Source organism: Armigeres subalbatus, chromosome 3 (genome assembly GCF_024139115.2).
Source record: "Armigeres subalbatus isolate Guangzhou_Male chromosome 3, GZ_Asu_2, whole genome shotgun sequence".
Taxonomy (NCBI): domain Eukaryota; kingdom Metazoa; phylum Arthropoda; class Insecta; order Diptera; family Culicidae; genus Armigeres; species Armigeres subalbatus.
Genome location: NC_085141.1, coordinates 57500695 through 57515265, shown reverse-complemented (window position 1 = coordinate 57515265; position 14571 = coordinate 57500695). Strand labels below are relative to the sequence as shown.

The window sequence follows — 14571 nt, the reverse complement described above, 5'->3', positions numbered from 1 at the left end:
TCCGACTTTCCCTTTGTTCTCCCATCCACATTCCTTTCGTTTTTGTTCACTTCCTTTTCCGTCAGGTGTGTGATGAAAAAGGCTGTGAAGACGATGGCACAAATCTCCCAAATTGAGGTGAACGTGCCCCTGGAGCCGACGTTCTTGTGTGATGTGCATTAGAGTTATTAATAGCCCACACGCGACTATGTACATTGTGCTGAATGGTAGTACCTCTCCATTCAATAACCTTGGTTGAAACGCCACAGCGTCAAGTCGACATAACGCGAAGGCGACACGCGCGAAAGCAAGATCAAGCGTCAGTTGAGCAGCCACATCGTTTCCGGCAACACACGAACAGGTAAGTCGCCATTTTGGACATTTACGATAAACCATCAGCGTTGGTGTGGAAATCCAATATAACGCTAGGAAAAGGGACCACTAGCGTAAACACGTCTTACCTGTCAGAATGACTAAAGCTGAAAGAGGACGAGGTTTTCTAGGTTGCTACGATGAGCTGATACATGAATACTAATGATGAACCCAAGAGTCATATCAAGGTTACTGCATATCATGCGTTCTTGAAGTTCATCATCTAGTACCACACATCTTCCCTCCTCTCCAGAATAAAAATGCAATATCAATAACAATGGAATATAAATAATATATAATATATATAAAAAACATAAACATATTTAAAATAATGCATTAATTCAATAATACGCTTCCGAACCGGAACAATAAATACAATATTACACATTTAGTTTCCATATATTATTTCCATTACAAATAGGTGCCCAAATTTTAAGGCTTCGGCTGTTGTGTAGGGCTAATATTCTTCTTCTGTAAATTTGCTTGCTGTTATTTGTGAGCCTCGTTCAATCGTTCCATTACAATACTTTTATTGTTTCTATTCATACGCAGCGCAAACAATATGAGATCCAGTTCAATGCCTGTGGCTCATAGGCATGATAGTGTGCTAGCCGAAGCCACTGAATCATCAATCCTAATTAAGATATTTAAGAAAGAAATAGTAACATGAATGCTTTTCACAAATAATCAATCATACGTTGTGAAATTAAAGTCCGAGAACATGAAACGTGTTCAAAGAAAATTGTCTAGAGCAGCTCTGAATGTCGCCGATGTTGTGATAGCTATTGCCGATGCTGTTGTATTTTATTTCCTTGGTAGATGAACGACGAAAGAAAAAGCTATCAATGTTTGATTTTTTTTAGCAGTTTGACATCGATTTTGTTACATCTATATGTAAATCAATAGCACAAGCAACCATTGAACTTCTCGTTTAATAGGACTGCAATCAAAGTTAGTGAAAACTAACGACAGATCTTCATCGCAATCTTCACACTAGCTTTCTTCTTTATAATCAAATGCACGGTTATCGCATACTGTGCCATTGATCAGTTCGAATGACACTGACGAAGAATGTAACATCTATGTTATTTGAATCAACCGTACTACCCTTTTAACTTTATGCCATCTACAGTACTCTGCAATTCAGATTCAGTTGAACGTTCATTATTTTCTATTATTTCAATCCAATATATTTCCTTCCCAACCAACATACTACACCCAGGTTTTTTTTTACACGGTTTGGTTTTGGTCGTTTAAGACCTTCAGCGCCAATAAAGCAATAAGTTAACCCCACCAAAAAATTCACAAAAAATCAAAGAAAATTCAGGGGGCATTTAGAAAGGTGTGAAAGTTTAGGTTAACCGAGAAATTAATGAATTCCAACCGTGTAAAAAAAAACCTGGGTGTATTCATTTCCAGTGCGCTCATGGAGATGCTTTCTAGTCCCGAGAAAACTATTCAATTGGTGAGCTGTGCATTATTTGTTGTTTCTCGGCCAATCACGACTAGCAACTACGATGGGTACAGCCAATCAAGCTAAGCTAAGCTCATAGTGTCCTAACGGCTAAATCTTGCTCCTAATGGAAGTAACTGACGTACTTGCAAGTACATCACAGAGAAAAGAGATTTAAAAATCATGATAAATCATATACAAATGTCAAATGGTTGGAACAAGACAATCCAACCCTGAAGTGGATCGGTCGATGATCGAAATCGCTATCGGATTTCGGATCAAGAAAGATACAACATAAGAATGGGTCTGTCAGTGGTTTGGAAGTACTTTGTTGGGTCAATAACATCCAACTTTGAAGTGGTCGGAATCGACATCGGGTGAAGTGAGGCTATGAATGCTTTGATAGCACATGCCTTGGAACATGTTATAGGGAAACTGTTCCATTTTCCATCTCACTGAACATATATTCATCTCATCGCAAAACAGAGAAATACAGCATCAATCATGTCGCTTCTTTTTGCTAACATGCGTGCTCAATGCTGAAAAAAAATCACAAAAATTAAAAAAAAACAAATCAAGTTCCTTTTCATTGCTTTGTTTTTGGTGGGATGGAAATGGGAGCTATGAGATGAAGTGCCGAACCGTTCCCCTATGTATTGCGGATAAATTTTGCTAATCTACGAGAGCTTTGAGAAATGATAACCAAAGTAGTCATTTAAGCAAGGCACAGTATCACTGCTTGCCGTAATCCCGCCAGGTCAAATGCGGCCATGATGATAAGTTTTCGGACTAATTGAAGTTTTTCTGAATGAAATGAGTAAATTTGTCTTAAATCTACACCATCCTTACCCTTACCCCTACCCGATATAAGTCATTCGAGCAAAAGATCTTTTACAATTTTGGTCAACACCTATGGCAGTAATTGTGCCCGAAAATAGTAACAATCCGATCTACAACTTTCAAATAACTTTTTGGATATGAGTTTTCTAGACTTTTTCTTAGCCCCTTCCGAAAGGCTCAGAGAAACCGAAATGGCAGTTAAAGTTAAGACCAAATCATTCGACTTGTTTATTTGAGATAGAAGAAAGATTAGATTTCTTGAAATATCTCCGCCATAGACCTTTGGGCTTTGTGGTTGGTTTGTTATTATTTGGCCATTTAACGTATAAAATTGTTCTGTCTCCCATTCTGTAGTTCTTGATTCCGGCGCCCCCTGACTCCTGAGGGCTGGCGCCCTTGGCGGGGACCAACCCCACGCTACGGCGCTGAGTACTTATTCTCAAGTTATTTTAAAATTCACTGAAGCACTTTCTGTTCTGTCAGCAGGATCCCCCTCGACCTGCTTAGTGTGGTAGATTTGGCCAGCTTAGCGCGATATTCAGTATCCACTTTATAAAACTCTTCTCACTTGTTCAACGCAGTCAACTTGACTCGCCCTGCGTGGTCCATTTCACCCGCTCTGCGCGGTCCATTTCACCCGCTCTGCGCGGTCCACTTGACCCGCTATGCGCGGTCCACTTGACCCGCTCTGCGCGGTCCATTTGACCCGCTCTGCGCGGTCCATTTGACCCGCTCTGCGTGGTTTATTTGACCCGCTCTGCGCGGTCCATTTGACCCGCTCTGCGCGATCCATTTGACCCGCTCTGCGCGATCTATTTGACCCGCTCTGCGAGGTCCATTTGACCCGCTCTGCGCGGTCCATTTGACCCGCTTTGCGCGGTCCATTTGACCCGCTTTGCGCGGTCCATTTGACCCGCTTTGCGCGGTCCATTTGACCCGCTTTGCGCGGTCCATTTGACCCGCTTTGCGCGGTCCATTTGACCCGCTTTGCGCGGTCCATTTGACCCGCTCTGCGCGGTCCATTTGACCCGCTCTGCGCGGTCCATTTGACCCGCTCTGCGCGGTCCATTTGACCCGCTCTGCGCGGTCCATTTGACCCGCTCTGCGCGGTCCATTTGACCCGCTCTGCGCGGTCCATTTGACCCGCTCTGCGCGGTCCATTTGATCCGCTCTGTGTGATCCATTTCACCAACTCTGCGCGATCCATTTGACCTGCCTTGCGTGGTCCACCAGATCCGCTCTGCGCAATCTTCAAGTTCCACCTAAAGCACTATAGTGCCACACACTTTTACTTTATGGTTTTCACCTCGCTTCAACTGTTTCTCTACTAACCTGGGCAGCGACTATCCCATTTTCTTCTGGTTGGCTTGATTGGTTTTCTTCTGGTTGCAACTCTAATATAAATAAACTCTAAATGGTCCCTTTTCCACCAACATGTTTTATTAGGTTCCTCTTAGCGTTGCAATAATGAAAATTTGCAACTCCTGGCAGGATCGCCATTGTGGAAATCCAATATAACGCTAGGAAAAGGGACCACTAGCGTAAACACGTCTTACCTGTCAGAATGACTAAAGCTGAAAGAGGACGAGGTTTTCTAGGTTGCTACGATGAGCTGATACATGAATACTAATGATGAACCCAAGAGTCATATCAAGGTTACTGCATATCATGCGTTCTTGAAGTTCATCATCTAGTACCACACAGTTGGATTATTCCTTATAAAACGGAAAGGCACAGTTCTGATACCTGATAATGGCTCATAATTCCTCAGATTTTCTACATCCGTCAGATTTTCTCCGTCATGGTCAGTTTTCTTACCAATTTACAACCACCAGGCGAGCAATGTGCTGGATACTTTTTTAACTAGTCGCGAGATAGTGAAGTTGAATCATTAGTGCTTGACGGATCTTGTACTTGTAGTACGCGTCGTTTCTGTCAAAATATTGCGATTCTTTACAAGCCACTGGAGTGAAGCTTATCAGACATTTGATTATCATTCCTGCTAAACCACTATTATTTTTCAACGGAAATCCTGGAGATGCAGAGAATTCCCGAGCAGCACAAGTCAGACAAAAATAGTTGTAGCAACATGATTGTCTCTGAATCTAAATTTAAACTAAATCTGGTCTCATATGAATCGCAGTAACCTATGTGAAACATGCGTGCTGCTAGGGTTGCTCGTTCGAAATAATTTGCCTCTCCTTACACACTAAATTTTTTTCGCCGAAAATCAGCAAAATTTTGCTGAATTTTGCCGAGCTGAATGACCAGCAACCATTTCAGCGAAAAATACTACTGAAAATATCAGCAGGATGAACTGTCATTTCATTTGATTACTGTTTACTGAATCATCAGCAAATTAGAAAAGTTTGCTGAACATTCAGTACGTTCGGTCATTGCGGGATTTGACAGCATCTTGCTGATATAATTCAGCAAAATAAATCATAGTGCTGATTATATCAGTGATTTAATAAAGCATGAGTTGTTGTCGGACTAAAATTTGTTTTTTCAATGTTTTTGTATATTTATTTGCATATTTATATAGGTATAAAATAATAAGCCATTAGCATGTAAATGGCAAACAAATACTCATATGATATGAGACAAACTTCATCTGTCTAAAGTTGATTTTTTTTTATTTTCGAAACTGCAGATGTCCAGAATTGCACGATGTCCTTTGCTGAAAAACATTTCAATTTGAATTTACAAGAACATTCTTAAGCGATATATTCGATTTGCAATACTTACGATAAATTACTTACTCAACTCGTACCAACTTGTCTTATGACGAGAAAAAAAGATTGCTTTGATCTGAAATTTGCCAGTAGTCGATGAGAAATGCTGAGCTATCGGTAATTTGCAAAAACATACTGATTTTCAGCAATCTTCAAAATCGCTGATTATTATTTATTTTGCTGAAATAATATTTATAAATTTGGTGTGTATGCTGGATTGACTGTGATCACAATCGTTTAAGTCCAGATCCTGGATTTTAATAAACGATATTGTGTAAAATGTGCAAACATCAGATTTGCCAGAAGATTTTTTTAGTTTGCTGTAGGCAATTCTTTGTTTTTTTTTTCGTTAATTTGAAGGAAATTATTAACCCGAATTTACAAAATTTGTGTTTTGCAAATCTCCAGAAAGATTCCCAAAGGGAAATTTTTCACAATTTCCAGAAATAAATTCTTTCGAATCTCCACATGGAAATTCTTGCAAGCTTCCAGAACGGAATTCTTCCGAACATTTAGAAGGAAATTCTTTTGATTTTCAAGATGAAAATTCTCTCAAATTTCCGGAAAGAAACTCTCCAAATTTCCAAAAGGAAATTCTCCAGAAATTCAAGAAGAAAATTTTCCTGAACCCCCAGAATTTTTTTTCTAATTTCCAGAAGTTAATTCCTCCAAATCTCCAAGAGGGAACTTTTCCGAATTTTTAGATGGAAATTCTTCTGATTTTCCATAAATAAACTCTTCCATTGAATGATTTTTTTAAAATTTTCTTAACCAAATCTGTCCCAATATCCAAAAGAAATTTTGATAAGAAAATTATTTTGAGCTTTTTAGTGGAATGTCTTCACTTGTCATAAGACGAGTTAGTACAATCCCATTGAATTCCACCACTTAATTGTATCTTGACAGATACGTATTTCGACCTCAAATGTAAGGCCGTCTTCAGTGTCTCGTACTTGACTCGACTTGAAGAAAATGATCGCAGCTTACACTATTTATACTATGCGTAGGTATAATAATTTATCTAGGTACTTATCTAGTTACATTTACTACGGTGTTTACTTCTACTCGCTTGTTTCTGCTTAATGCTTAGGTATAAACTTGAAGCGCCAGGAGCTACCATTTCCTTGATCTTTATTCAACAACCGCGTTTGTACCTGTCGGTAGATTTCCAAGCTCTCAGCAACATCAAGTTTCCACGGAGAAGAGACATTTCTTAAAATGTTAATGTTTGATGTCGTAATTGAATGATTTTCCTGATATACATGTTCAGCTACCTTAGACCTAAACTCATAATTTAACCCCTTATCAGTTTCCCTCTTAGCCTTACTTACTTCTGCAATATGTTCTTTGAACCTTATATCTAACGATCTTTTGTTTGACCTACATATACTTTATCACACTGTGAACAATTAATTTGATAAACCCTGGCCTTATTTAACATTTCTACTCTATCCTTTGTGGAGCCCAACAGTGTCTTCAGTTGATTGCTTCTGCTGGAGAATACTAAATCGATGCCGAATTTCCTCAGTCGATGGCGTAGCTGGTGGGTGATGTGTCGATCATAGGGGACCGATACCCTCTTCAGCGGTTCATCGATCGGTGTCAGTGTTGTCAGTTCGTTTTTCGTAGGTTCCTCTGCTTCTTGTTGATGATTGCTTGTATTGTTCTTTCCTTGTATCCGTTGATCCTCGCTGTTTTAAGATGTGTTGCTTTCGTTCTTCTTTTCGAATGTTTCTTTCATGTCGCTCAGATGTTCAAGCCATTCATTCACTGCATGTTTGGTTTCCAGAGCTGCTGTCCGAACGTTTCAGTGTCTCCTGCATCTTGGCTGCATCTTCTGCACCTGGCACTGTCCATCCTTCGTCCTGGTCTTTCCTTCAGTTGGTCCCGTCCTCCGTCATGTCTGTTTTCAAACTTTTTCATCTCATCCTTTTCCTTCAGTTTCATTTTGTTCTTTTTTGTTCATGTTCCGTACTTGACTGACCAGTCGAGTCAAGTACGAGACACTGAAGACGGCCTTTACATTTGAGGTCGAAATACGTATCTGTCAAGATACAATTAAGTGGTGGAATTCAATGGGATTGTACTAACTCGTCTTATGACAAGTGAAGACATTCCACCAGCTCAAAATAATTTTCTTATCAAAATGGCATCCAAGCGGAACGAGCGTAGTACTTTTATAGATTTGAAGAGGAGGATCGCAGGTATTCTAAGGACGTGGCCTTCCTTAAGAAGTGCTGAAGGAGAGGCTGACTCTGTCAGCCATAGGATTAAGATGGAGCTCACATCCCAAAATCTATCAGTAAGAGGGCGGAATCGGATTTGTTGAAGTTGTCAATCAAGGGACACTATGCCAAGCTAGAGAGGTTGAACTTGGAGTGCTACAACCTGCACCTCAAGCTGGCAAAGGAGAACCAAGACTCTTTCGACATATTCCTAAAGAAGGTACAGCGAGCCGAAGAGTGTGAAGCGGACAGGAAGAGGAGACTGCACAAGAAGAAATTGACCATTCTACGAGGGAAATCAGCGACGGAAGGTAGAACGACCAACCCCACAGTACAAATGATCGAGGGATTCGTTGTTAACCGTTCTACACAGCAGTTTACGGAGGAACAATTAGCACACCTCAACAAGGGGTTAGGGTATGCGACAACCCAGAAAGCGGACATAGAGCAGATAATCGTGGATACTGAGACAGCGATTTCACGAAATGTTGATCAGCGGGACCAGAATAGTGTGAGAAACATCGTAGCAGACGCCATCAAAGTAGGACATCATGGGACATCGAACAAAGACGAGAGGAGGATTTTAAAGGAGTTGAAGGAGAAACCAGTTTACTACATGAAGGCGGACAAAGGGAACGCAGTGGTGATAATGGACAAAGAGGACTACGATGAACAGATGACGACAAGAATCAACGGAGGACCATACAGGCATTTGAGAGTGGACCCACTACCCGGACTAATCCGACTTACGGATAAAACGATAAAGGAATGCAAGACGATCATCGGAGAAGCCTGGTTAAAATGACGAACCCTGTGTTACCAAGGATCAAAGGACTACCAAAGATACATAAGCCAGGTACAGAGATGCGAGAAATAGTTTCATCAGTGGGATCCCTACACAAAATTTGGCCAAGTGGTTAGTCAAGGAGTTCCAGAGTATGCCAGCCGTTCCCCAGCAGATCAGTTGTAAACACCCAGGAGTTCACCAAGAGGATAATGGAATCAGGAAATATTGGAGAAGAGGGCATCATGGGATCCTTCCACGTAGCGGCATTTTTTCCCAGCGTTCCCGTGGAGGGTGCTCTGAACCCTTTGGGGGGTTGGCTAATAGAACAACGGACGGATACAGCATGGCGAGGAAAAGTAAAGATGTATCTCAAGCTTGCAAGATTATGCATGAATGAGAACTACTTTACATTCCGTGGAAGCTTCTACAAACAAACGAAGGGTGCACCTATGGGAAATCCGCTATCACCGTTTTTGTGCGAATTATTCATGGCAAATTTGGAGGACAACCTAGAGGAACAAGGAGTACTACCCGAGAAATGGTGGAGATACGTGGACGACATTTTCAGCATTATCAACCGGAAAGATCTACCCAGGATTTTGGAAGCGATAAACAACGTGCATAAAGACATCAAATTCACCCACGAGGAGGAAAAGGAAGGTAAATTACCTTTCTTGGATCTACTGGTTATCAAGGAACAAATGCAACATTAGACTTCGAAATCTACAGGAAGCCCACCAACACCATGAGAGTCATCCCATACACATCAAATCATTCGTATCAGCAAAAATGGCAGCTTTTCATCACATGATCCACAGGATGCAGACGATTCCCCTGAGCGAAGAAGGAAAAACGATGGAGCTCCACAAAGGATAGAGTAGAAATGTTAAATAAGGCCGGGTTTTATGAACTTGATTGTTCATAGTGTGATAAAGTATATGTAGGTCAAACAAAAAGATCGTTAGATATAAGGTTCAAAGAACATATTGCAGAAGTAAGTAAGGCTAAGAGGGAAACTGATAAGGGGTTAAATTATGAGTTTAGGTCTAAGGTAGCTGAACATGTATATCAGGAAAATCATTCAATTACGACATCAAACATTAAAATTTTAAGAAATGTCTCTTCTCCGTGGAAACTTGATGTTGCTGAGAGCTTGGAAATCTACCGACAGGTACAAACGCGGTTGTTGAATAAAGATCAAGGAAATGGTAGCTCCTGGCTCTTCAAGTTTATACCTAAGCATTAAGCGAAACAAGCGAGTAGAAGTAAACACCGTAGTAAATGTAACTAGATAAGTACCTAGATAAATTATTATACCTACGCATAGTATAAATAGTGTAAGCTGCGATCATTTTCTTCAAGTCGAGTCAAGTACGAGACACTGAAGACGGCCTTACATTTGAGGTCGAAATACGTATCTGTCAAGATACAATTAAGTGGTGGAATTCAATGGGATTGTACTAACTCGTCTTATGACAAGTGAAGACATTCCACTAAAAAGCTCAAAATAATTTTCTTAATAAAATGGCATCCAAGCGGAACGAGCGTAGTACTTTTATAGATTTGAAGAGGAGGGTCGCAGGTATTCTTAAGGACGTGGCCTTCCTTAAGAAGTGCCAAAGGAGAGGCTGACTCCTGTCGGCCATAGAATTAAGATGCGAGCTCACATCCCAAAATCTATCAGTAAGAGGGCGGAATCGGATTTGTTGAAGTTGTCAATTAAGGGACACTATGCCAAGCTAGAGAGGTTGAACTTGGAGTGCTACAACCTGCACCTCAAGCTGGCAAAGGAGAACCAAGACTCTTTCGACATATTCCTAAAGAAGGTACAGCGAGCCGAAGAGTGTGAAGCGGACAGGAAGAGGAGACTGCACAAGAAGAAATTGACCATTCTACGAGGGAAATCAGCGACGGAAGGTAGAACGACCAACCCCACAGTACAAATGATCGAGGGATTCGTTGTTAACCGTTCTACACAGCAGTTTACGGAGGAACAATTAGCACACCTCAACAAGGGGTTAGGGTATGCGACAACCCAGAAAGCGGACATAGAGCAGATAATCGTGGATACTGAGACAGCGATTTCACGAAATGTTGATCAGCAGGGACCAGAATAGTGTGAGAAACATCGTAGCAGACGCCATCAAAGTAGGACATCATGGGACATCGAACAAAGACGAGAGGAGGATTTTAAAGGAGTTGAAGGAGAAACCAGTTTACTACATGAAGGCGGACAAAGGGAACGCAGTGGTGATAATGGACAAAGAGGACTACGATGAACAGATGACGACAAAAATCAACGGAGGACCATACAGGCATTTGAGAGTGGACCCACTACCCGGACTAATCCGACTTACGGATAAAACGATAAAGGAATGCAAGACGATCATCGGAGAAGCCAGGGTTAAAATGACGAACCCTGTGCTACCAAGGATCAAAAGACTACCAAAGATACATAAGCCAGGTACAGAGATGCGAGAAATAGTTTCATCAGTTTTACACAAAATTTGGCCAAGTGGTTAGTCAAAGAGTTCCAGAGTATGCCGAAGCCGTTCCCCAGCAGATCAGTTGTAAACACCCAGGAGTTCACCAAGAGGATATTGGAATCAGGAAACATCGGAGAAGAGGACATCATGGTATCATTCGACGTAGCGGCATTATTCCCAAGCGTTCCAGTGAAGGATGCTCTGAACCTTTTGGAGGATTGGCTAATAGAACAACGGACGGATACAGCATGGCGAGGAAAAGTAAAGATGTATCTCAAGCTTGCAAGATTATGCATGAATGAGAACTACTTTACATTCCGTGGAAGCTTCTACAAACAAACGAAGGGTGCACCTATGGGAAATCCGCTATCACCGTTTTTGTGCGAATTATTCATGGCAAATTTGGAGGACAACCTAGAGGAACAAGGAGTACTACCCGAGAAATGGTGGAGATACGTGGACGACATTTTCAGCATTATCAACCGGAAAGATCTACCCAGGATTTTGGAAGCGATAAACAACGTGCATAAAGACATCAAATTCACCCACGAGGAGGAAAAGGAAGGTAAATTACCTTTCTTGGATCTACTGGTTATCAAGGGAACAAATGCAACATTAGACTTCGAAATCTACAGGAAGCCCACCAACACCATGAGAGTCATCCCATACACATCAAATCATTCGTATCAGCAAAAAATGGCAGCTTTTCATCACATGATCCACAGGATGCAGACGATTCCCCTGAGCGAAGAAGGAAAAACGATGGAGCTCCACAAAGGATAGAGTAGAAATGTTAAATAAGGCCGGGGTTTATCAAATTAATTGTTCATAGTGTGATAAAGTATATGTAGGTCAAACAAAAAGATCGTTAGATATAAGGTTCAAAGAACATATTGCAGAAGTAAGTAAGGCTAAGAGGGAAACTGATAAGGGGTTAAATTATGAGTTTAGGTCTAAGGTAGCTGAACATGTATATCAGGAAAATCATTCAATTACGACATCAAACATTAAAATTTTAAGAAATGTCTCTTCTCCGTGGAAACTTGATGTTGCTGAGAGCTTGGAAATCTACCGACAGGTACAAACGCGGTTGTTGAATAAAGATCAAGGAAATGGTAGCTCCTGGCTCTTCAAGTTTATACCTAAGCATTAAGCGAAACAAGCGAGTAGAAGTAAACACCGTAGTAAATGTAACTAGATAAGTACCTAGATAAATTATTATACCTACGCATAGTATAAATAGTGTAAGCTGCGATCATTTTCTTCAAGTCGAGTCAAGTACGAGACACTGAAGACGGCCTTACATTTGAGGTCGAAATACGTATCTGTCAAGATACAATTAAGTGGTGGAATTCAATGGGATTGTACTAACTCGTCTTATGACAAGCAAAAGAAATTGTTTTAGACTACCCAAAATTAAGTTTTATTCGAATATTATCAAGGAAAATCTTCCGAGCTTCCAAAACATTCTTTTTTTGTGAATTTGCAGAAGGAATTTTTGCCGAATTTCCAGCAGAAAATCCTTTCAAATTTGCAGAAAGAAATTATTTCTAATTCTCAGAAGAAAAATTCTAATTTTATTCTAACTGGGTCTCCTGTTAGCCTTGTGAGCAAAGGCGTAGAATTGCCAATCTGGAGATAGCGAGTTTGATATTTGGTCCGGTCTAAGACGTTTTCGTCCGGTCCGGTCTAAGACGTTTTTCATTGTACTTGCCACATAAGATACATACTCATGCAATGCCGGAGCCGGGCATAGAAAAGCTTTTAATTAATAACTGAGGAAATGCTAATAGAATGCTATGTTGAATAGCAGACCAAGAGCCAGTAGGTGTGTAGAGCCATAGAAGAAGATGAAGAAGAAGAAGAAAAAGAAGAAAAAGAGGGAGAAGAAGAAGAAACAAAAGATGATGAAGAAGAATATTCCGAATTTTCTGAAGAAAAATCATCCAGCTTCCCAAAAGAAAACTCTTCGGAGGAAATTATTCTAAATTTTTGAAAGAATTCTATCAAATTGCTCAGCTTTTAGAAGGAATATGCAAACATGTAACTTTAAATTCGATTAAAAAAAAGAAATCGATCAATGGATTCATGTCCTTATGATGCTAAGCGCAAGAAATTAAGTATTTTGTTGTTTAGGTAACCTATGGTTTTGAATAAGTAGCAAATCCATGCCGTTGATTCGTTCTGTGATATATGTTTGTTTGATTGTTTAGTTTTTCGCTGGTTTTCACTTGCAGAATCATACCTTTTCTGAGAATACTTAAACTAAACTAAATCCGTACCAAACAGAATTGGAGTTCCCTTGCAGTTTCTCTTTACATTTAAAACTCAAACATGCTTCTTTTGTTGTCCCTATGTCACTGCACTTGACAACTATCATTAGGAAACTTTGTTCTTGTGCTCAGCTGTTGCAGAGCTCTCGTATCGCTCGTTATCTCCCACTGCACATCTTCAGATTGATGGCAAATTAATTAAAACTTTCTGCATACGATTCTTTTTCCAGAACATACGCATATATACGAACATGTAGCGCATGCAAACTCTTGTTTCTCGATGGAACAAAAAGCTCGTTTTGCTGCTCGCCAAACAAAAGAAATCATCCGCGGAGCCCATTCTTCACTACTTTGTTGCCACGCGAAACTTTCCAACTTTTACCGCCTACGAAAGAAAAAAAAACCGTTTTTCATCACACGCGCTACCGAAGACTAATCTTCTCACAGGATGCGCTTATGTTGTTGTCGCATAATCACACGATTATTTTTCACGTCCCTCCCCCTGCCAAACACACATCCACGTCCCGTCTGACTGTTCCTGAAGTGTAGACTTTTGTCGAGATGGGTGTGGTGCGAAATGTACCCTAAAAAAAATTACTTTTTTGTCAATAAGTACATAGTCCACGTAAGGTTTGGATCATACACCCCTTAATGATTTTTTTTGTGTTTCACTTGAATTTTGAAACCATCGTGTAGTTCGCACTTTTAGCAAAGGAATAGGTCAACACAAATTTTCAGGTCCAACGAGTACCTTTGCCCTTCATTTTGACTACCTCAGTCGTTCTGACTACTTTCCCTTTCGTGTATTGCAAACCGGCGCGCTACAGAACTTACACACCACAGACAGTTGTGCGAACGTTCTCAGAATATCTGATGATTAATGGTATTGCGCCGTACGCCATCGCACCGCGCCATCGCCGACGCTATTGTTCATAAACCCCGGCTGGGCTGCTGGGAAGAAAAGGCAGGAAAGGCCAAATCATCAGCCCTGCTATGTTTGCAACTGTTTCAGCACACGCACGGAGCGATGGATGCGCATCCAAATCAGCAACGGGACAAAGACAAAGTTTCGGCTACGTATGATTAGATTTAACGAACCCGACTTCAAGAGAAAACGAAAGGATACAAATCGTGTCTTGTCAACGCCGGCGGCATTCAGTGGCAGCTACAGCGAAGTGACGAAGTGTAGAGCCCAGATCCAGAAACGGATGCAGAGTGGTGTAGACATGGTGGGCGATAAGGTAGGGGTTGCAATATTGCTATAATATTGTTAAGACATGCATCGAAAGCATAAACGCCCTTGGCTGGCTCATCTCTGGAGTAACCTTCAGGTTGATCGTTGCGATTTTCAATAAGAAGTGTTATAAAAAATGTAAGAAAAATTCTTGCACTTTTTGCCCGAGGAGATTCATAGTTTTTAT

At 40.8% G+C, this 14571-nt stretch overlaps 2 protein-coding genes across 4 annotated transcripts in view; one reads left to right on the top strand and one right to left on the bottom strand.

Moving 5' to 3' along the window:
• LOC134220065 (dipeptidase 1) overlaps positions 1 to 14571 on the bottom strand; it is an 833398-nt gene that overhangs the window by 102649 nt on the left and 716178 nt on the right. The window lies entirely within an intron of this gene.
• On the top strand, positions 11052 to 11589 carry LOC134219443 (telomerase reverse transcriptase-like). Its single transcript, XM_062698172.1, has 2 exons — positions 11052 to 11442; positions 11513 to 11589. The coding sequence occupies exons 1-2, from the start codon at positions 11145 to 11147 to the stop codon at positions 11530 to 11532; spliced, it is 318 nt and encodes a 105-aa protein (XP_062554156.1). The 5' UTR covers positions 11052 to 11144; the 3' UTR covers positions 11533 to 11589.

What these genes read in the sequence shown, in the direction of transcription:
- LOC134219443 (XM_062698172.1), top strand. Translation starts at nt 11,145, where the DNA reads ATGTATCTCAAGCTTGCAAGATTATGCATGAATGAGAACTACTTTACA. An exon ending in CCACGAGGAGGAAAAGGAAG is followed by an intron (nt 11,443 to 11,512) that starts GTAAATTACCTT and finishes CGAAATCTACAG; the next exon opens with GAAGCCCACCAACACCATGA.